The 22,279-nt window shown below is 57.3% G+C and overlaps 1 protein-coding gene across 1 annotated transcript in view; it reads left to right on the forward strand.

The window, feature by feature from the left end:
* Positions 1 to 22,279, forward strand: part of CUX1 (cut like homeobox 1) — a 345,803-nt gene that overhangs the window by 299,468 nt on the left and 24,056 nt on the right. The window contains exons 12-19 of the mRNA XM_045284658.1: positions 1,783 to 1,831; positions 2,512 to 2,608; positions 3,622 to 4,293; positions 5,423 to 5,488; positions 6,778 to 6,879; positions 9,917 to 10,773; positions 12,469 to 12,634; positions 13,359 to 13,415. Of these exons, the coding sequence (XP_045140593.1) occupies positions 1,783 to 1,831; positions 2,512 to 2,608; positions 3,622 to 4,293; positions 5,423 to 5,488; positions 6,778 to 6,879; positions 9,917 to 10,773; positions 12,469 to 12,634; positions 13,359 to 13,415 (2,066 nt within the window). The remainder of the gene's footprint in view (positions 1 to 1,782; positions 1,832 to 2,511; positions 2,609 to 3,621; positions 4,294 to 5,422; positions 5,489 to 6,777; positions 6,880 to 9,916; positions 10,774 to 12,468; positions 12,635 to 13,358; positions 13,416 to 22,279) is intronic.

Here is a 22,279-nt window from a genome sequence, read left to right on the forward strand (position 1 = left end):
AAAAAAAAAAAAAAAAAGGAAGAAGTGTGCCTTCTCCTCGCTCTGAGTCAGAGAGCACCTGGATTTGGAGGCTTCACCTATTGGGGCTCCCCTCCCCGCCGATCAGTCTCCCCTCTCATCACCTGCCACACCTGTGGGTCTCTGTTGCATCCTGTGACTGCTACTGCCACATTGCAGATACAGACCCCACTCGTGTGGTGTGGCTTGATTGCTAAGATGAATCATGATTATAGTAACTCATGCTTGACCCCCTTCTCTCACCTCCACACCCTCCCCTCTGCCCCAGCTCCCCCACCCTACTCTTCCTGCCTTCTCCCCCTTCCTGGGCCCTCTGCCTACCTCTCTAAACCAGACTAACTGCCATCAAGTCAGTGCTGACTCACAGCGACCCTATCAGACAGGGCCCAATAGAACTGCACCTGGGGGTTCCAAGACTGTCACTCTTGACAGGAGTAGAAAGTGGTTTTGAATTGCTAGCCTCATGGTTAGTTAAGTAGCCCAACATGTAACCTACAACATAGCTGGGGCTCTTTATCACCACCACAGTGATCGGTAAACAGCCTGCCCCTCCAAGATGTAACTCGCCCCACCTCCACCAGATGAGAACTCGCCTGGCTCGCAGTGTGGCGTCTGTGGTAGGTGATATGTGTCCTGAGGCAAAGATCAGGTCGTCTGGTTCTCTGCAGAGCCAGGGCAGCTCACAGGTCACTGGCGGATAGCTGTTAAGTCAAAGAAGAGACTCCTGATTTTGGAGCCAGTGTACAAACTCAATGTAAAGTATCAAAAAGGAACAAAGATCTAGCAGTGAGCACTGTGGTGGCCCCTGAGAAAGGGTCACTTGGCAGGCCAAATGTCCCTCATCCTGCCTGCCCCCATGTGGGTTTCAGTAAGTCCCTGTCAGGAGCACGGCTCTGTTCACGTATGGTGGCTCCTCTTCTGTGACGCGGTCAGGAAGCCCCAGCAGAGGGCCAGCCCCGAGTAAGCCTGGGGAGCACAGGGCCGGAGGCTGCCCAGGGGCTGCCACCATGGCCTGCACTGCCAGTGACCCACCCCGTGCTCTCCTGAGGCTAAATGAGGGCCAGGAGCTAGCATGTGGCTGCCCCAGGGCAGTGCAGGGTGCTGAGTGGCCCTGCCCACCTGCCAGTCAGCCAGACATCTGACCATGCAGCCACCCGTTCCTCCTCGCTTCCTGCTCAGTGTTCAGAGAAGCCAAGGAGGCCTCTCAGCACTGGTGTCCGTTCCCCTGCCCTCTCTGAGAACCTCGCAGACAGAGGTGTGTCCCCCGCCGCCGAGGGCACTGACAGTGAATGGAAGGCACAGGCTTTGGGCCTGGGGGGACAGTTCAGAGGAGGCAATGAGAATGTTGTGGTCCAGAGACTGGTGGCCGTAGGGCCCTCCCCCAGCCGGGCTACCACCATGCCTTTCACCATCCACCAGCAGGGCACCTCCCTCCCTTGGCTCCACAATGTGGTCCCTCCCGGGAAGCTTCTCAGAGACATGCTGACGGCAGCGCTGCTGTGTCTGTGCCGTGCCCTAGACCTCCGCTCCGCAGACCTGGTGTGATGACCCCCAGAACCACCCCCACGCCAGCCAAGGGACTTGCCAGCCAAGCGCTAGTGGCAGAGTCATTCCGAGACATTGTCGAAGGGAGGGCTGCCAGGGAAGCTGTGGGCCCTGGGTCCTGGGAGAACCAGGAATGTCGGCACCAGCACCCTGTCGTGTCTCGGGGACCGAAGGTGCCGGGAGAGAAATGACCACCCTGCCTTGCTCTCCTCTCCACAGTATTCTGAAGTCCATGGAGTTTGCACCGTCCGAGGGCGCTGGGACCCAGGTACACGACCACAGTTTGCACCATGGCACCCCAGAGCTGGGAGGCCTTAAGACAGCAGCGCCACCATCCCGGGATTCCTGTGGGAACCCCCTTTCTGGGGGAGAGCGGCACACAGAAATCAACAGGAACATGAGAGCAAGTTGTCTCGAGTTCCAGAGGCAAAGAGAGACACATACCCGCTCCCCCAGCCCCGGCCCCACTCCCCCCACCCCCCAAAACCATGAAAATTCATGTTTTCTGAATAGCTAAGTCTGTTCAGACGAAATGGCGATTTGCAGGTGGTCAGAATGTGACTATGAAGCAAGTTCGAGCAGCATTGAAGGCCAACCAAAGGGGAGTGGGCCCGAGAGCTCTGAGGGTCAGGGCCAGGGTGACAGTGGTGAGGGACCTGCAGGGACCCACGCTAACTCGAGGCCACACGGGACTCCTGTTCCCACTCCCCAGAGGCAGGCCCCATCTCTGACTTCCTCTGGATTTAGAGACACAGTGGGGAATTCATTGCCTAGAAGGTCTGGATTCTGGAAGAGGGAAGAAAAATCTCTAGCGGAATGAATTTGTGCCCGAGGCAGGTGGGTGGGGTGGGGAGGCAGACCACAGAGGCAGGTGTGGGGGTCCCGTGGAGGGGGGGCTTGGGCGCCAGGTCTGGCCCTGAGTGAGCCCCCCACCTCTGCCCTGTCTAGGACGCGTCCAAGCCCCTGGAGGTGCTGCTGCTGGAGAAGAACCGCTCGCTGCAGTCCGAGAATGCCACGCTGCGCATCTCCAACAGCGACCTGAGCGGTAGGTGGCCGCGTGCACGCGTGCGCACGCGCGGTGCTGGGTTCACTTTGCAGGGCCATGGCCATGCGCTGGGCTGGTGCATGGCGGAGCCTCCCTGGCCCACGGAGCCCGACCGATGGGCGCTGGTTCCCTCCTCTCCTCACTGTGCCTCCACACCTCCACCCATCTGGATGGGCCAGACTTGGGGGAAGGAACGTGTGGCAGGGGGCCTGAGAGGTCGAGGTCGTTGGCTTTCTGGTCTCCTGGCTGTGAGTTGAGTCGGCGAGGGCAGAGGTGGGCGCCGAGGCCTCTCTCCTGGTGTGTGGGGGCTGCGTCATGTCACCCCGGCCCTTCCAGGCTCCGGGGAGCTGCTCTTCCTTTGTCGGTGTCTGGGGGGACGCGCCCCCCCAACCCCTTAGCCTTTCTCTGCTCGTCCCACCGCGGTGGCGTCACTGACTGGGCTTCTGGTTGGGGCCGTTGGTACACTGTGACGGGTCTCGGGCCGCGACGCTGTTTCGCTCTTGACAATGTGTGCGCCTGCATTCGAGCGGACTTGCTGTGGTGTGTTCGCCGCCTCAGAGCAAGTGGTGTGAGAATCGGGGGTCCCACCATGCCAGTGTTTGCTGCTCCTCAGGCGGGGGTCCTCTGGTCGTAGCTGGGACGCTGGCGGGCCCTGCGCGGGCCTCGACCAGCCAATTCTGTACCGTGTGTGTGCGCGCGCGCGAGCACCCAGGTGTGCGCGCAAGCTCGGCCGGCTCCTCCCGCCACCGTTAGGTGTCTGAACCGATGTCAAGGGGATTCTCCAGGCTGCAACGTACAAGAAAGGCGCAAACATGAAATGCATGTTGCTTGTTTTGGGGGGCCTCGTTTGGCTAACTAAAAAATTCAATCGAAAAACAAACCAACGCACCTCATTGGCCCTCGTTAAAAGCTGCACCTTTTTTTTCCCTGTTGCGGGGCACACTTTGCATTTGGGTCTTGGTGTTTTTCCCTTTGAATCCCCCATAATGCATTATGTTTGCCCTTCCTTGTAGGGTCAGCCAGGAGAAAAGGGAAAGACCAGCCTGAGAGTCGGCGCCCGGGACCTTTGCCGGCCTCCCCTCCTCCTCAGTTGCCCCGCAACACGGGGGAGCAGGCTTCCAATACTAACGGTTCACACCAGTTCTCAGCAGCGGGGTTAAATCAAGACTTTTTCAGCTCATCCCTGGCCAGCCCCAGCCTACCCCTGGCTTCGACAGGAAAATTTGCACTAAACTCTCTCCTCCAACGACAGCTCATGCAGTCCTTCTACTCCAAGGCCATGCAGGACACAGGAAGCACAAGCATGATTTTTCCAACAGGTCCTTACAGCACAAACTCCATCTCTTCCCAAAGTCCATTACAACAGAGCCCAGATGTAAATGGCCTGGCCCCGTCTCCCAGCCAGTCAGAAAGCGCTGGGAGCACCTCTGAGGGCGAGGAAATTGACACGGCCGAGATTGCCCGGCAGGTCAAAGAGCAGTTGATCAAGCACAATATCGGACAGCGCATTTTTGGACATTACGTCTTGGGACTGTCCCAAGGGTCCGTGAGCGAGATCCTGGCCCGGCCCAAGCCATGGAATAAACTGACTGTGCGCGGCAAGGAGCCGTTCCACAAGATGAAGCAGTTCCTATCCGACGAGCAGAACATCCTGGCTCTCCGCAGCATCCAAGGCAGACAGAGAGGTGAGAGGCCTGCGGGGGAGTGTGTGTGTGTGTGTGTGTGTGTGTGTGCATGCGTGCGTGCGTGCATGCATCACATCGGGTGTGTACAGCACATCAGGTGTCTTCTCGTTTCTACCAGAGCGTGGGGGTCCACAGGCAGGAGGGAACGGTGGTAGCTTTTGGAGGGCTGGCCTTTCTGTGTCCGCTGGGCACCCCAGGGAGCGCCTGGTGGATTGGAGCACACCATACCAGGGAGAGCACCTCCAGGGTGGAGCGTCGGGTGGTCAGCTTGGCCCTTGGTGCTGGCCTTACATTGGAGAGACATCCCCCCCCCCCCCCCCCCCCCCACCACTCCCCCAGCCACCCCCAGTGCTATGGCAGCAGCGGCACTGAACCGAAGGAACCCTTCCTAGGACCCAGTCCCCCGTGGGCAGAGGGCAAACCATGCCACCTTCCTCCATCTCCCCTGCCCCCACACAGGGGAGGGCGCACTGTGCTCAGCCGGTCCCTAATAGCCTCGGCCTATTAGGGGCTCATTTAGGTTTCTGAACAAACTGCCTGCCCTGAGGAGAAACCCACTGGAGTTTTTTACAAAACCCTCCCTGGCCCACCCTCCGTAAACAGATCAAAAGTTAGCCACGTCTGTAGTCTGAGGGAGCCGTTCCGCTCAGGCCCCGTGATGGGCCGCCCTCGCCCCACCAGACTCGGGCGAGGCCTCCTGGAACGAGACCCGCAAGCTCGGAGAGGGAGCAGTTCGCACCAAGCAGGCGGGGCCTTTTATGGCGATGTTCCCTGAAATTGGATGTCTCCTGATGATTAATGTGGGCTCGGTTCTGGGGGCTGGTGGGTGACGTGCCTGGAGGCAGCTCCCCTCTCCCTCCCAACCTCCCCCCCCCCCGGCCTTCTTTACATTGGTGCCAGTGGCCCCTTCTCAGGGTGGCCTGGTCTCTAAAAGCCAAGCCTCAGCCTCTGCTGCTCAGCGCAAAATGGAAGGGCCTTTCACAAGTGTCCAGTCTCTCCCCAGGCGCACAGGGCGCCCTGGAGCCCTTGCCTTAGTGACTCGGGGCTCAGGTTTCATGTCACCCAGCCCATCTCGTCACCGCCACCACCCCGTGATTGTTTTGTTCTTACCACACTTGTTTTTCAACAGAGAATCCAGGCCAGAGCCTGAACAGACTATTTCAGGAAGTTCCGAAACGAAGAAATGGGTCTGAAGGTATGTTGCAGGCAGCAGGTGTCTTTCTTTGCCGTCAGTAACCTAGGAAGCAGCATGTCCTTAGCTGTATCTATATATACAGATAAACATATATTTATATATTTTGCTTAAAACTGTGCAGTGTGATTCTGGCCTGGACCCTGATGGAAAAACAGCTAGTAAGTATAAAACAAAGCACGGGTTCTCGCACTCACGCCCCTCTCCTGCCAACCCTGGCCCTTCCCGTCCAGGTTGACAGGTGGACAGGGCGGTGAGAAGCAGCTCCCCCTCCCCCTCTCGGCCCCCCACCTTCAGCCTGAGGCCCAGCCCCCTGGAGGCACGACCGGCACTGCCTATTTTCTCAGAGGCCGGTGAAAGGACAGCAGTTGTGGCCCTGAGAGAAGTCTGGTGACTTGCTGACAGAAGCGGCTTCCGCTTCCTCGTGTTTTAAAGTCTGAATGGACATGAGAGGCCCTCCAGGGCGACACATTCCCTTGGGGCCCAGCACACCAGTCCCCCACCGTGCTCTCTGGAGCTGCGTCTTTAATGGGCCCAGTCCAGTGGGACGCTCGTTGTGAAATGGTGTCACGTGGCAGGTTCGGGATGTAGTAAGGGAGTGAAAGGTGAAACCGTTTGGGCGTCTTCCAGGCAGAACCGGGTAGTCTTGGTTTGTCCGTCCATCCGTCCGTCCTCTGCATCCGCGTGGCTCCTCTGCAGAGAGCCCTCATCTCTGGGGTCTGTTAGGCAAGGTCTCGGCCTCTGGGACCTGTCTGCAGGCTTCTCTCCTCGATCACCAGTTCTAGAAACAAACAAAGGCCTCGGCTCTTTGCGCTCCTTTCCCGGTCTCCCTGGTTTGGGATGCCAGCCTCGAAGCAGTGCAGAGTCTGGATACAGCCCCCAGCCAGAGGAGTCGATGTCAGTGTTTAAATGACTCCCAAAGAAATAGGAACTTTTCACATCTCATCTCTTTGTGAATTTTTGTTTAATCTGTATTGTGTATATTGTGGATGAAGTGATTTGTTCTCCTGGTACTAACCCCTGGGTGGGCACAGCCTGGGGAGATAAGAGGGCTCTGGCTGCCCCGCTGGGTTGTAATGAGAAGGTAGAGAAAGCAGGTAGCCTTTCCTACAGCATCAGGGCACCTGCTGTGACGCTGGGTCCGCAGCCAGCACAGGGCACAAGAGGCCACGCCTGCCGCCCGGCCACCATGGACCCCACCGTGGGCTCTTGATCAGCGCGCTGTCTTGGCGCAGCACTGGGTCAGGTCCAGAGGCTGGGTCCAACGTCATTGGTGTGGCTTGTCCCCGCAGGTAATATCACCACCCGGATCCGAGCCTCAGAGACCGGCTCCGATGAAGCAATCAAGTCCATCCTGGAACAAGCCAAAAGGGAGCTGCAGGTGCAGAAAACAGGTACCACTGCCTCGCCTTGCCTCCCCTCTCCGTCCTCACTGAAATCTGGGGTGGTCACCTGTGACGCGGTCAGCAGTGATTGACTCTTTTGTTCTGAACACTAACCAATGTCCATCTTCAAGCAAGTAGATGATTGCAAATGGGAGCGGGTCTGTTTACCATCTTTCTGACCCACAGTTAGCTTTCTTTCTAGAATGTAGTTCCCCAGCATTGGCTCAGGAATGCACACAGGGCCTGGAATCTCCTTTTCCAGAGCCACATTCATTTTAGCCCCTTAGCAGGGGGAAAAGAAAAATAACTCACTGCCATTGAGTTGATACTGACTCCTGGTGACCCTGTAGGACAGCGCAGAACTGCCCTGTGAGTTTCAGAGACAAACCAGGGGAGTAGAAAGCGCCATCTTTCTCCTGAGGAGCAGCCGGTGGTTTCAAACTGCCAACTCTGTGCGGATCGCAGCCCGATACTTAACCACTACACCACAGGTGCACCTTTTATTTTTGCCCAGGAGAGACTTTACATTATAGCAAAAGTCAAACATTCGCCCTGTGTTTCCGTTTTAAAGTCAGTAGAGGCTTGCAGTTTGGAGATGTGGATTCTAACGGACATACGAATGAAAGCCAACCTCTTGATCAAGTGCACTTGACCGAGAATGATTGGAAGCTAAGTTCCTGAACACCTGCTCTTTAGTGAGGTGGAAGGTTGTCAGGGAGGACCAGAGGTGCCTTGGTGGTTCATAGGTTATATGTTGCCCTGCAACCACAAGATGGGCAGTTCTAACCCACCAGCCGCTCTGCGGGAGAAAGATGAGGCTGTCTGCTCATGTCAAGATTGGTAGCCTTGGAGACCTTATTCAGCGTCGCACCAAGTCAGAATCGACTGTATGGCGGTGGGGTGGGTTGGGGTGGGTTTTGGAGATGGAGGATCGGAAGGTTTGGAGAGTGACTGTCGGACTCCTCCCCATGGCCCGCCTTAGCTCAGAGTCCCTGCGAGCTGGGCTTTCCAACCTGCTGCCATGGGGTCAGAGTTGAGCTGTGAACCACAGGCTGCTGGGTAGACTCGGAGCTCTGGTCACTCAGCCAGCAGCTGCATGCAGAAACCATCCCCACCCCCGAGTTTCCCTAGCTGGTCCGGAAGGCACATGCTGTCCTTCTGGGGAGAAACTGAATGCCCAGGTTTCTCCTCGGGGCTCCCCACATGGACACCTGAGTCCCTCTTGGCCGGCTGAGGGCCTTCCACTATGCCCCTGGCTGCAGGGCTACTGCCTGACCTGGTGGGGACCAGCCATGACAGCTGAGCACATGCCATCTGTCGGCCAGGCTTTCCCTGGCTCCCCACCCATGCAGGTGTCCACAGTGGGGAGCTCATGGCTCTCTGCTGAGCGCCAGGGCCTGCCTCTTCCTGCACTGCTGTAGTCCTTGGGACATCCCCATTGTTCTAATTATCACACTCAGCTCAGAGGGGAAATAATTTGCCCGAACTCATTAGGGATTGAAAACCACGTCTCCCAACCCCTGGCCCAGTGGAGAAGAGAGGCGTCTCTTGCCGTGGCCTCGTGAGAACTCATGGGTGAAGCTCTCTCAGCTAGGCCAAGGCTGAGGGTTAAGCCTGCCTCCCCCTGTGGGTGACTCCCGAAATGCATCCACACTACGTGAAGGCCGCCTTCAAGACTCTCTGGCTTGTCTGTCTCCTCCCTGAGCTCTTGTTTCTGATGTGGGGGTCATGAGGGTGGGAGCAGGAAGGCCGTCAGGTTCCCAGAAGGCACGGGAGGCTGTTGCTCACCAGCTCAAACTGTCTGCCATCGAGTCAGTGCCGACTCAGAGTGACTCCCTAGAACTGCCCCTGTGGGTTTCCGAGACTGACTCTTCACTGGAGCACAACACCACCTCTTTCTCCCTCGGGGCAGCTGGTGGTTTCAAACTGCTGGCCTTGAGGGTGAGTAGTGTAACCCACTACACTACCACTGTGACTTGAGGCACGTTGAAACCAGAGGAGCTGGCGTGGGTGGGTTCTTCGTCCAGACTCGGAGGCAAGGCATCGGAGGAGCATCCTGGCCCTGCTTCTCCCAGGGCTGCACACCACCGTCCATGTGGACGCACCAGGGCTAGGCCGGAGCATGTGCATTTTGACAAGCTCAATGGAAGAACTCTAGTCAAGTCACTGATCTGGTCAATTACCATCCCATTTGCCAGGTGGAAAGGCTGAGGCCCAGTCACGCCTGTAACTGCCTGCACCGCCCACACACACACACACACACACACACATCCCCCCAGGTGGCTAAGTGCCAGGGTGCCTGAGCTGGGGGCCATTCCACTCAGCTTCTTCTTCTATACTCTCTGAGCAAGGGCGAGGCTCACTGCTGCTGGCCACTCACATGAGCCACTCGGACGAGGGGCCCTCCTGATTCCCCCAGGATGCCTGTGTCTCTGAATGCAGCCAACGGGACTTAGGTTCCGAAGGCTTGCCAGGGAGCACAGCATTGCGGGTCACAGTCTGCGAGCATCTGAAGTGCATTAAGCGACAGGAGTCAGCCCAGGTGGCATGTCCCCACTGGCCACTCTGGCTACAAGGAGATTCAAATCCTACGTCTCTGTGTCATGGGGACCTCAGGTCACAGGAGAGGCATACCCACTTCTCTGTCAGTACTGCCGAGCCTTGCTCCGTGGTCACGGATCTCCTTGGCAAGAGTGGCACGCTGCGGGAAAGACAGCACCTTAGTTCTCCCGAGGAGCACTGATGGTGTGGTCGTTACGTGTTGGGCTGCTAACCTCGATGTCAGCAGTTTGAAACCAGTCGCTTCTTGGGAGAAAAATCCGCTTTCTGCTCCCGTGAAGAGTTACGGTCTTGGGAACTCCACAGGGGCAGTTCTACCTTGTCTTGCAGGGTCGCCTTGAGCCAGAATTGTATTTTGGGGGTTTGGTAGTTCTCCCAGTCTGTCCTTCTGTCCACTGTGTGTGGGAAGTGGGGTGAGAGGGGAGTTGGCAGGAGGAGGAGGCATGTGCAGGCCACCCCCACCTCACCATGTGTTTGCTCCGTGCAGCCGAGCCAGCCCAGCCGTCCTCTGCTGCCAGCAGCGGGAACTCAGACGATGCCATCCGCTCCATCCTGCAGCAAGCCCGCCGAGAGATGGAGGCCCAGCAGGCCGCCCTCAACCCTGCCTTAAAGCCAGAGCCACTCTCCCAGACAGACATCACCATCCTGACCCCCAAGCTACTGTCCACCTCGCCCATGTCGTCCGTGTCCAGCTACTCGCCCATAGCCATCTCCCTGAAGAAGCCCTCCGCTGCACCTGACCCCAGCAGCTCGGCCCTGCCCAACCCGTCCGCCATCAAGAAGGAGCCACAGGACGGCACCGGGCCGGAACTCGTGGTAGCTGCTGAGGCTGCCCAGGGGGTCCTGCGGCACGTGAAAACAGAGCTGGGCCGCAGCGGCATCTGGAAGGACCACTGGTGGAGCACGGTGCAGCCCGAGAGGAGGAACCCGGTGCCCGCGGAGGAGATCAAGGTGGAAGAGGCTGCCAGCAGCGGGGGGAAAGACAGAGCCAGCGGCGGCCAGGCGCGGGCCGAGCGCAGCGGTGGCGGCAGCGGCAGCAGCCAGCTGCAGGGACCTTCCTCCTCAGAGTACTGGAAGGAGTGGCCCAGTGCAGAGTCACCCTACTCGCAGAGCTCAGAGCTGAGCCTGACGGGAGCCAGCCGCAGCGAGACGCCCCAGAACAGCCCCCTGCCCTCCTCCCCCATCGTGCCCATGTCGAAGCCTTCCAAACCCTCCGTGCCCCCGCTGACCCCTGAGCAGTACGAGATTTACATGTACCAGGAGGTGGACACCATCGAGCTCACCCGGCAGGTCAAAGAGAAGCTGGCCAAGAACGGCATCTGCCAGCGGATCTTTGGGGAGAAGGTGAGGGTGCAGGGTGGGGCCAGCCGTGACCCTGGTGTGGGGCCATGCCACTCTTTGCTGAGTATTGTGCCAGCTCCCAAAGGCTCAGGGCCCAGGCCGCCCGGTGACGGTGCGAGTGTGCAGATGAGGAAACGGGCCCGGGGAAGTTAAACGTTCGGTCCCCACTATTGGTGTGCCTGAATGTAGTCCAACCTCTGCGGGCCCATCTCAGACCCAGAGATTCTGCACGAGGGAGGGTCCGGGTGCAGAGCACAGGAAGCCCTGCAGAGCGACTATGGGAGGGAGGTGGGCCTTCACAAGAGCTACTCAGAGGGGAAGGCCCCTGGGGGTATCTAGCAGAGACGTGCAACCACAGGCAGTGGGCCCCGGGCGGAGCTGCACAGAGCCAGCCAGGCTGGGCCCTGAACTCACCTGGATGGTCAGTTCCCTGGCCTTCCCCGGTCCGTGAAAACACAATACACAGAGCATCCAGGCACTTAGGCATTTTGACAACAGATACCCACCACGCCTGTGAAATTGCAAACAAGAACACAATACAGGCATACCTTCTTCTGTGGCACCTGGAATCCTTCAGAAAGTAAGCCAGTTAGGGCCCCGCCAGCACGAGCTCGCGTGGTGCCCCCTGTGGGCCATGCTGTCACTCGCACGGTGTTTCCACTTGCTCATAGTGCTCAGTCACCTGCAGGGTGGTGCCCCCGGCCTCAGTGTGCCCTGGGGAGCCTGGAAACCCACGGGGCTCGAGGTCTGTGACACTAGCTAGCTGTACCGCCGAGGTCCAGGCAAGGGGCGTCATGAGCTGTGACATAGAACACCCCCCTCCCCGGGTGCCGCCTTCCTGAGGGCTCATGGTGTGGCAGGGCCCTTGGCCCACCCTCTGAGGATGGAGTGCGAAAGCCCCTGGGGACCCTGGGGACATCTCGTCCCGTGCTGTACCAACACCACAAGAGTGTCGAGGTCGACCTGCCTGCTCATTTCTGACACTGAGCAGCGCCTTCTTTAGTCTTGGACATGATTGGCCCACCATGCAGTTCATTCTGGAGCTTGACAAGAGGGTGGTTGGGGTAGCGTCTGTCCTTGGGGGACTGCTCTATCCATATGGGCAGCCAGGTATGGGAGCAGGGACCCCAGGCACAGCCACAGTCCCCTCTGAAGCCCAGAGGGGCTCAGGGTCCGAGAGAGAGCTTTTTCTGAAGGCCATCCCGACCCAGCCCAGCACCGAGACTTACTGCCCCAGAACCCATTGCTCCTGCCTGCAAGAACCCATGGCCCCCACCACAGCCTTTCCTGGTGCCCCCAGGCCAGGAACAAGATGGTTCCACATGCCGCTCCTCAGGTTGTCAGGCCCACAGTCCTGCTGTTCTGGCAGCCGGCAGACCCTGGGCCAGAAGCCCAGCTCCCGCCCTCTCCCAGCATGCCCCTGGCTATGAGCTGATAGCTCTGTGGCTGGGGTGTGACCTCACTCACCCAAGGCACCCTCCGTGCCAGGGTGAGAGGCCGTGGTGATCTGGAGGGCGGGGGTGGGGGGGTGAGGTGTGTGTATGTGTGTGTGTGCCGCCCCAAGCCATGCCCCACCCCCACCCCCATCAGCTTGGCCTGTGCTTACAGCCAGCCCCTCAGCCCTGCTGAGACGCCGCGCCTCCAAGCGACTGGACCATTGCGCAGCACTGATGGCTGTGTCTCCCATTGCTCCCCAAGGTACTGGGCCTGTCCCAGGGCAGCGTCAGCGACATGCTGTCCCGGCCGAAGCCCGGGAGTAAACTGACCCAGAAAGGCCGAGAACCTTTCATCCGGATGCAACTCTGGCTGAACGGCGAGCTGGGCCAGGGCGTCCTGCCTGTCCAGGGCCAGCAGCAAGGGCCAGGTGAGGGCAGCCCCGCTCTGGGCTGGGCTCAAATGGGTCTGGGAAGCAGAGAATTAGGGTGGGGGAAGGTGACCTGCCATATTGTTAGCCAAAGCTGGCCTGGAGGCACAGCCAGGCCTGGGGCTCCCGCAGCCAGGGAGGCCACTGGCCACGTGTTTGGCTGGTGACTGTGCCTCTTCCTCCCCAACCTGCTGCCCTAGGCGCAGCTTCGGTTTTTAGGAGAAAGACGTGTGGGCCAAACCACACTCACTGCTGTTAGTGGACGCCGATTCACAGCGACCCTGTAGGACAGGCTAGAACTGCCCCTGTGGGTTTCTGAGCCTATTTCACGGACGTAGGAAGCCTCCGTCTTTCTCTGAGTTTTGAAACTACTGGCCTTGAGGTTAGCAGCACAACTCGGAACCACTGTGGTTTCTTGGCCACCAGGACTCCCAGCTAATCTTAGAAGCAGCCGAAAATGAGTTACCAATTAAGAAAGCGCTCTTTATATATAAATGTGGTAAGAGCCAAGTGAGTCGCTGAGGCAGAGAATCGGTGACAGGGGAGCAGGGGAAGCCTCCCTGGGGCCCGCTCCACCCCAGCAGCGTGTCTCTGTCTGCATCCCCCCTCACCCCACCCTCCAGGGAGCCCTCGCTCAGTCCTCTGGGTCTTATCCTGGGTACTAGGAATTTTGAAACCCTTGGGCTCTGTTTCCTCACTTAATTGTAACCTTTCTCCCATTCAGTGATCCAGTCCGTGGTGTCACTACAGGACCCCCTCCTGCAGGGCAGCGTGAGCTCAGGTAATTCGCACTTGCTACCGGACAGGCCTTGCCTGTTCCCCTCCATCAGGCCTGAGCTGGGTCACTGAGGGCAGAAAGGGGCCACTCTCACTTGCCCGTTGGTCTGGTTCAGCGTTGGACTTGGGGCTGGCAGGGCGGGAGAGGGGCCTGAGTCAGAGACAAAACTGCCCGGATGCAGACTTTGGTCTAGTGGGTGAGTGGAGTGCAAGGGACAGGCCTGCATCACTCCCCCAGTGGGACCACCAGAGGAGTCGCCCCCATCTGGAAGACCCCCAGGTAGCCCTGGGCAAGGAAGGTGGGGAGTCTTGGACCTGAGGGAGAGGACAGGAATAGCCGCTGAGGGGGGTGGTCAAGGACTTCCTGAGGTTTGACTTGAGGGTGGAGCTGGCTCCCCGGCCGGGTGGGTATAAAAACCCCGCCGCTCCCCGAGCGAAGGCTGAGTGGCACACGTACCTCTTCCGGCCGGCTTGAGGTGACCTCACTTGGCACCTGTCATCAGTGGCCCATGTCCATCTGTCCCGGAACACCCCTTTGTCCTCCTTCCCACCCCTTGGAGACTGAGCTCTCCGGCCGGCACCTCACTGCTGTGCTCCTCCCCTGCTGTCTCTGAACTGCTGGTTAGTCTCCGTGTCCCATAGTGCAATGAGCACACAGAGACAAGTGAGGCTCACCTGGGCGGCCACGACTGAAGCATGGTCCCCAGCCCACTCGAGGGACTGGGTGTTTCAGGTGTTCTTCTCGTGAGTTTGACCAGAATGGGAGGCTGACCTTTTACCTCGAGTCAGCCTGGCTCACCGGAGCCTTTGGTTCCTTGGCGGGAACTAAATGGGGTTGTTGTGCATCTGAAGCTGGGCTACCAGGCATGCTGCCTGCCCCCTGCGGTGCTGGGCTGCCCGGTTTCCTTGGCATGCGCCCGCTGTCCCTGGGCTACACACATCCCCACTTAGGTGCAGCATCTACTTGCCCCTGAAGCGCAGGACTTGAAACCAGTTTGAAGCAGTTCTGCCGTGGCCAACAGGGCCCACCAGAAGCAGACCAGAGTGTACAATTGGGGTGATCCTCGGTGGTCACTGGAAGGGGGAGATGCAGGGCGGCGCCCGGACAACGGAAGTCATAGCTGAAGTGACACAGGGGCGTGAGATGGGTCAGTTGGTAGAACTGGGGGACCCTCCCTCTTGGAGTAGGGTGTGCTGTGTGTCTATAAACTGGCGCTCTCCGCTCTCCGTGAAAGGCTGGAAGTCAGCCTGAGTCACAACAAATTCTTCCTCATGGTCAGCCTTGCTTGCTGCGCGCGCACGCGGCTATTACGTCCCTGAAAGAGCTGCATGCTTTTGCTCGCACTGAAGTCAGGTTCAGGAAGACACACCCCCACCCACCCCCAGTAGCTGCTCCTGCTGGCCCTTAAAGGCACAGGACCAGATCCCAGTACCTGAGAACCACCTTCACCAGCATGGGCTCATGTTCAGAACACCGCAGGGAAAATAGGAGTGTGGTTGTTTGTGTGACTGTGACATTGAACCTGCCTCCTAATTAGACAAAAGCTGCAGGCTCATGTGCTTTCACACAGGGCACGCACACCTTAAGCTCTGGGAGCAGGTGCTACCCCGTTCAAGGCAGGGCTGAACTAAAAGAACTTTCAGTCCAAACCCCTGTTCTTACCTATAACAGGGCGTTGCCAGTCCGTGCAGAAGAGTTTTTTGAGAAGAGTAACCGCTCACCCCCACTGCCCTGGGCCTACGTACAAGGCTGCCATGACCGGCCTAGGACCCAGCCTCCTGGGCTCCTAAAACCCAAACCCAAGCCAGTTAGTTGGGGCCAAGCCCCTCTCTGACTCACCGCACCCCCTCAGAGGACTATAAATACTATTTTGTTAAAATAAAAGTAATTTGACACCTTCAATCATTGGCAGGTGGGGAGCAGGAGGCAGCCCCGGGCCTCTGGGTAAAAGGGAGCATGGTAACTTCCACTGGTTTTGTGACGAGGGGCAGGCAGGCTCTCTGTGGCCCGAGCAGGGAGAGGTAGCTGACTGCCGTCCCCAAGACCCCCAGTGACTTAGCAGTGGAGGAGCCACCTGAGAAACCACCATCAGGATGACTTTGAAGAAAAACAAAGAGCCCTTTCCTAGGTCCTGGGAAGTGTTTGAAAGCGCGTGTCATGAAATGATGTTTCTCCAGGGCCGGGGAGGCTCAAGTCCTGCGGGCTTCCAGTGTTGAAGGGCAAGGTCATCACCTTGAGGTCAGGCGGTGGATGGGAGCTTCGCTCCTTTGCGACTTCTTTGCTATCACTGTCATGCTTTCCAGAGTGTCACGGAAAACAAACGGTCGCCTTTGTGCTTGGGAGACTAAAGGTAGAAAAGCAGTTATCCTGTGGTGGTCCCTGTTGAAGAGCCACGGGGATGGACAGCTGAAGAGGGAGGCTCCAGCACCTTCCTCGAGAGCTGAAAATAGTATCTGCCGCGTCTCCAGGGAAGGGTTCAGGATTGTTCCCCATGCCAGCAGGGGCTCCCTCAGGATTCTGAGCCTGTGCCCTCGCCATGGCTACAGTGGAATCCCTCCGTGAGCCCCGACTCTGAGAGACCAGGGCTGTCTGTGCACAGCGATAAGCCTGTCAGGTCGAAGCCCACCCCTGGCAGCACAGTGGGGTGGGGACAGACAGCTGTGGGAAGGTCGTTCCAACACCCCCACCCCCAACCCGGGTCCGTCTGTGACAAAGGGACGAAGCCCTTCCTCCTGAAGAGCGGGTAGGTACTTGTGGCACTGAGAACCTGGCCCCCAAACTGGCTCGGTGGAGCCCTTCGCCTCCTGTGCCCACCCCGCCCGCCGCAGCCCTGCAGCCGGAGTGGCGCTCTCAGAGGCAAAACCGTGTGGGCTCCAGTGCGACGAACGGTGCTCGGTTACCATGGTGATGAGGGACCACGGAAGTGGGGTGGGCTCACTCCCTTCTCCTCCCTGAGGAATCCCTGTTTGCCTCTGTCCCCCCAACTCCATGGGCCCTTAGCATCCCTCTCCCTCCCTAAGGACTCACAGGACAGAGCAGATCTGCCCCACAGGGTTTCCCAGGCAGCAAATCTTCCCCGCCCTTCATTGTACCACTGGATTCCGGTTCCGTAATAACAGTCCCCACTGTGCCCTCACGTTTATCAGCCTGGTAGCCGGGACCATTTCTGGACGTCCTTTGGATGGGCTGAGTGTTGAGGCAGTGGCCCAAGGCATGAAGGGGCATTGGTGCCCTTCCACCGCCAATGTCATCAGTGACCTGTGGCTTTTGGAGCACCTGAGCACCGTGGAGCCCTAGATGAAGGGTCATACCAACTAAGGGTGCCCTGCCAGCTATGAGCAGCCTTTGAAAACTAACGTGTTCCAAGGACAGAATTCCCGCTGCCCCAACACGTTTCCCCGGAGCCTCGCTTCCTGTGCACTTGGCCCTTGAACAGCACAGGGTTTGTATGTTGTTGGCCCAGGTAGGTCACAGGGTTACTGGAGAGATGATTGGTGTCACAGAGCATTAAGCAGATACTCTAAAGCCAAACTCCCTGCCAGCAACTTGATGCTGACCCACAGCAGTCCTGTCAGGACAGAACTGCCCCTGCGGGTGTCCAAGGCTGTAACACTCTGCCCTGAGGAGAGGCTGGTGGGCTCAAACCATTGACCTTCTCAGTTAGCAGCCCAGCTCATCACCTGCCATGCCACCAGGGCTCCTGGACTACGAGGACCACAGGGAGAACACTGGGTGCAAGTAGTGAGTCAGTGCCGGCCATCCACGGGTCGACTGTAAATTATACACGAGAGGTCAGTGCCCGTAACTCTCCCGTCGTCCAAGGGCCAACTGTGGACATTGGTGGGCAGGTGCTTTTGTGTGGGCCCTTTCACAGTCCCTGGTGTTTGATGGGAGACCACGAAGATGTCACGTAGCTCTACTTGGGATTGTCTTGGGAAGACTTTAGTCAGAGGTAAAGCTGTCCGTGTCCCTGAGAGAGTCTCTCCCGGCCTCCCTGTGTTTGCTTTCCACTCTGCATCCCATCCATCATCCCTGACCTCACACAGTGTAGCAGGGGCCGCCGGGCCCAGGGGCGGAGGGAAGCACTCAGGGAAGGAAGGGAGAGGGGCCCAAGAGGTCTTGCTTTTGCAGGACATAGCCTCCAGCGGTCGCTCGTGGTCAGCAATGTTGTGATAGAGTGAACACACTTGAGCTATAGATAAAGGTGTGTGTATAGATATAAATTCTCAAACCATTGGATTTTGCTTATGTTATTCCCAAAACTCATTTCCAATTCACAATGACTTGGGATCGTTCATCCTTGGCCCCCAGGGGAGGAGAGAGGCAGGAAAGAGCGAGGAACTGAGCTTAGCAGGTTGCTGTTGATTAGTCATGTGAGCCCGTGAGCGATTCCTGACCAGAGCTAGCAGTTCCTGTGCACTGTTGTAAGCCATGTGAGCAGAAGAAAGGCATGCTCCCAACAGGCAAGTCATGAAGTGGCTGGCTCTCTCCCAGCGCGTCCGCCAGGGACAGCCAGTGAGTTCTTGGTCACCTCTGCCACAGAGATTTAGCCGGCCAGCAGCATGCACAGCTGCCTCGTAGAGAAGACAGCTGCTGGGGCTGTCCATCTGTCTGTTTCTCACGTGGGTGGTCTCCATGCTGCCACCACCCTGACGCGATAACTTCAGGACTGTGTGCTGTGGCCTCATGAAGCCAGAGCCCCCCGCCACAGCACCTGGGGTGGGGTCAGGGCCCAGCAATGCTCTTGTGAACACGTGCCAGGCTCCGCTCATGCCCACCAGAGGGGGGGACGTGTGTACAGGCTCTAGTGCTTTGAACCCTGCCACAGGGGTGGGCCCATGTTCCTGAGCAAGCAGTCATTTTGATGACGGGGAGGGAAAAGGCGGAAATAAAATCTAGCCTAAGGTACCACGTGAGAAAGGGCTCTGTCACGGAATCTTCTGAGGCTGCAGCTGGCACCTCTCTGCCTGCTCCCAAGTTATCCAAATGCCCCATCCTGACTTGGTCATTAAAATGCACAAGCTCTTCGTGTGTGTGGTGGCTCTTCTACGAAGAGCCGTTCAACCTCATGAACCATCAGAGGGAGGCAGACGAAAACCCCAGTGAGATACCATCTCTCCCCACACTGAAACTGCTAAGTTACAAGACCGGAAATAGCAAACTTGGGCAAGGATCGAGAGACATCTGAAACCCTTATGGGTTGCTGGTGAAAAGCGGAATGGGATGACCACTGTGGCAAATAGTATAGAGTTCCTCCAAACCCTACCTTCCGAGCCAGCAGTCCCGCTCCTAGATGTCTACCCCAAAGACTTGAAAGCAGGTACTTGCCCACCGCTGCTCCTTGCAGCCTTATTCACAATAGCCCAGGGGTGCACGCCATCTGAGAATCGGGGAAGAGTGGATAAACCTGATGTTAAACACACACACACACACACACACACACACACGCACACGAATGCTACTCAGCCAGCAGGAGAAATGGTGCCGTAAGACAGGCTGGGAGACACGTTGCTGAGCAAAGTAAGCCCACCACAAAAGGACAAATAAGACGGTGAGGCCTCCTTTATGTAAAAAGACAACAAGGAGCAAATGTGTAGGGACCCAAGTTTATTCGTGGCTACCGGGGGTTGACTAACAATGATGGACTCTGTCTAGCACTGAGGAAAGGCCAGGGGTGCAGAGCCCTAGCTGTCGATCAGTTGCAGGCAGGTGAAAAGTGGAGGTGGCATAGGTCTGGTGATGTGTTTACAACCACCATCAAAGAGTTCAAAGAGGTGCCGAGGCTGCTGGGTACCGCCAGGCTCCTCGTGGGACTTGATTCCTTGGTTTGTAGGTTTAGGGTGCTGGGGATCCCTGGTCACTGACCAAATAGCAGTGAGTGCTTCTCCTCTACCTCTGAACCCTTGTGTTGAGTCTTCCAAGCATGCAAGCAACCTTTCAAGACACACAGTAGGTCTCTTCACCGGGGACAACAGGGGCAGGAGAACCAGGAATAAGACGAAAGTTGGGAACGGGTGCCTGGCCCCCTTTCCCACAAGAACGACGGGCTGGGTGGTACCCAGCTGCCATTCCTGAATGTAGTGGTCAAGGGATCTTTGGACTCTTCTGAACAAAAGGTCAAACACACAGAACAGAACCTCAAATCCCCTTGGACTCCAGGCATTCTGGAGCCATGGAAGCTGGATGAACCTGGAAATTACTACCCTGAGGTCGTCTACACACTTTAAACTCAAACGAATCCCCTAAAGTCTACTGAAGACCAAAGAGCATCATTGTTTTGGTTGTGCTTGTAGTTAGGTGCCGGCGAGTCGGCTGCGGCCCACAGCAACCCCGTGCTCAGCTCTGCCCGGTCCTCCGCCATCCGCACCATGGCTCCTGTGCCCACGCCCATTGTCACAGCCCCTGTGTCTGTCCATCTCCTGCGGCCTTGCTTCTCTCTCACTGACCAGCCTGTCATTCCCCAGGGGCTCCTCTGCTGACTTGTCTGAAGGACATGAGACAGAGTCTCGCCGTCCTGGCCTCTGAGGAGCAGAGCACGCAGGCTGTACTTCTTCCAAGACAGGTTTTTTGTCCGTGTGGCAGTCCACAGTGCTTCCGCTGTTCCTCACCAGCCCCACAAGTCACACGTATCCGCCCTTCTCCGCTCTTCTTTATGCAGTGGCCAACTTGGGCGTTCATCAGGCACACCTTACCAAGCAATAGTTTAGTCTAACTAGTAAAAAATGTCTGCTTTAATAGCATTATGCTTTGAAAAAAAGAAAAAGTTCTATGGCGTCAAATTGATAGCAGCTCGAAAGATTAGATAGGAAACAAGCGAGTGGGGGTGGGGGGCGGGGCGTGAGTTTATATTCGAGGGGCAGGAACAGCCTGAGAAAAGAAGGTGAGGGGGCGCACAATTTAAAGAACGTAATCACCGTGTGGAAACGGCTGAGTCGATGTATGGTTCGCCGTGCACATTCTCAACACCAACAACAAAATTAATACTTTCTTTAAGGTAACTCTTGGCTCTGTCCTGAGTCAGAGCTGGCTCCATGGCAGTGAGTTTGGTTTTTCTAATTGGGTCTGTCCCACCGGCATTAGTCTAGGCCTGAACAGGCTGGAACATCGCTGATTTATACAGAGCCGTGAACAACAGATGCAAAGCAAAAGAGAATTAGGAACCGCCAGGCGGCGGCACTGCAGTGTCCCCACCTGAGCAGCCGGGCTGTTGACTACCCTGTGGCCTTGGCCACCCACTGTTGTGAGGGGCCCTCCCCTCAGTTCCAGCTCCCAGTGACCTGAGCACAGCAGAAGGAAACACTGCTGAGACCCATGCCGTCCTTACGTCCCTGCTGTGTCTGAGCCCAGCTTCTCGGGCTGTGGCCTGACGATGCATCACGGGAATAGCTGGAGTCCTCAGGGCACTAGTGGTGCAAATGGTTAAGCACTTAGCTACGACCCAGCAGCTTCGTGGGCGGGACCCCGGTGACGAGTCTGTGACAATGGCCGCTGAGCCCACCCCCACTCACAGGGACCCTGTGCAGAGCAGCACAAAAAACCACCCAGACCCATTTGGGGGCCATTGTCCTAGCCACTGCTGTCAACCCAGCCTCCTCTGAGCTTGACCTCCACTTGACATGCCCAGTTTGTGAAACCCTCTCTCTGTCCTCGCTTCTAATGATTGTTCCGGGTGCGCTGCTTCTGTTTGTTTGGTTTTTTTCACTAATCATTTTATTGGGGGCTCTTACAGCTCTTGTAACAATCTGTGCACCAATTGTATCAAACAATTGGTACATATGTTGCCATCATCTCTCTCAAAACATTTTTTTTCTGCTTGAGCCCTTGGTATCAGCTCCTCTTTTTAACTTCTCTCTCCCATCCTCGTGGGCCCCTGATAAATTATAAATGATTATTGTTTTCATATCTTACACTGTCCACTGTCTCCCTTCATCCACGTTTGTGTTGTTTGTCCCTCTGGGGGGGGGGGTTGTACATTGATTATAGTCAGCTCCCCGTTTCTCCTGTCACCTCATAGTTTCTCTACTCTCATGATTGGTCCTGAGGGGTTTAACTGTCCAGTGTACATGCTCTGGTCTAGCCGGATTTGTAAAGTAGAACAGGAATCATGATAGGGGGGCGGGGGGAAGCAGTATAGACTAGAGGAATGCTGTGTGTTCCGTCGGTGCTGTGCTGCTCCCTGGCTGGCTCGTTCTTTGCTTGGGACCCTCTGCAAGGGGATGTCCAATGTCTACAGATGGACTTTGGGTCTCCGCCATGACTCCCCTCATTTGCATCGATATATTTGTTTGGGGTCTTCTGAGACCTGATTCTGGGTGCACTTCTTCCAGGAGAGATCCGTTGGTTTCTCTGGGAGTCCACAATGTATCTGGACATTCCTTGACCCACACCGTCTTCCCGGTGCTCTTTATCTGCTGTCCAGCTGTCACCACTGAAAGAAAGTCCTGTGACCTGGCTCACACTCACCTTAGTCATCCAAGCGCGGTGGCTCTGTTGTCAGAAGGCTTTGAAAGAGCCCCTGCAGCAGCTGCATGCAGGGCAGTATGTGCTTGGCCTTCTTGACTCCAGCTCCCTCCATGGTACTCAGTTGAGAGTTCAAGCCAACGAAAGCCCCCTCAGGGCTCCCGGACTAAGAGTACAGGCACCCCCACCCCCAAGGGTGAATGGGGTGGCCTCGTCCATTTCTTCGCTTCTGGGTTGTACCCTGCATCTGGGCATTCCTTTGTCAAGGGTACAACAACGAAGTGACTCTTCTTTCACCTCCAGCAGTACAGGGTTCCCGCTTCACGTACTGGCCACCCTCCTGTGGGCTGTCCTCTGACGGGTGGATTTGGACGGAGTTGCAGGGAGATCTCGTTTCGGGGGGGGGG

Source organism: Echinops telfairi, unplaced genomic scaffold (genome assembly GCF_000313985.2).
Source record: "Echinops telfairi isolate 266 unplaced genomic scaffold, ASM31398v2 ScPeMD7_5;HRSCAF=22, whole genome shotgun sequence".
In the NCBI taxonomy this organism is placed as follows: domain Eukaryota; kingdom Metazoa; phylum Chordata; class Mammalia; order Afrosoricida; family Tenrecidae; genus Echinops; species Echinops telfairi.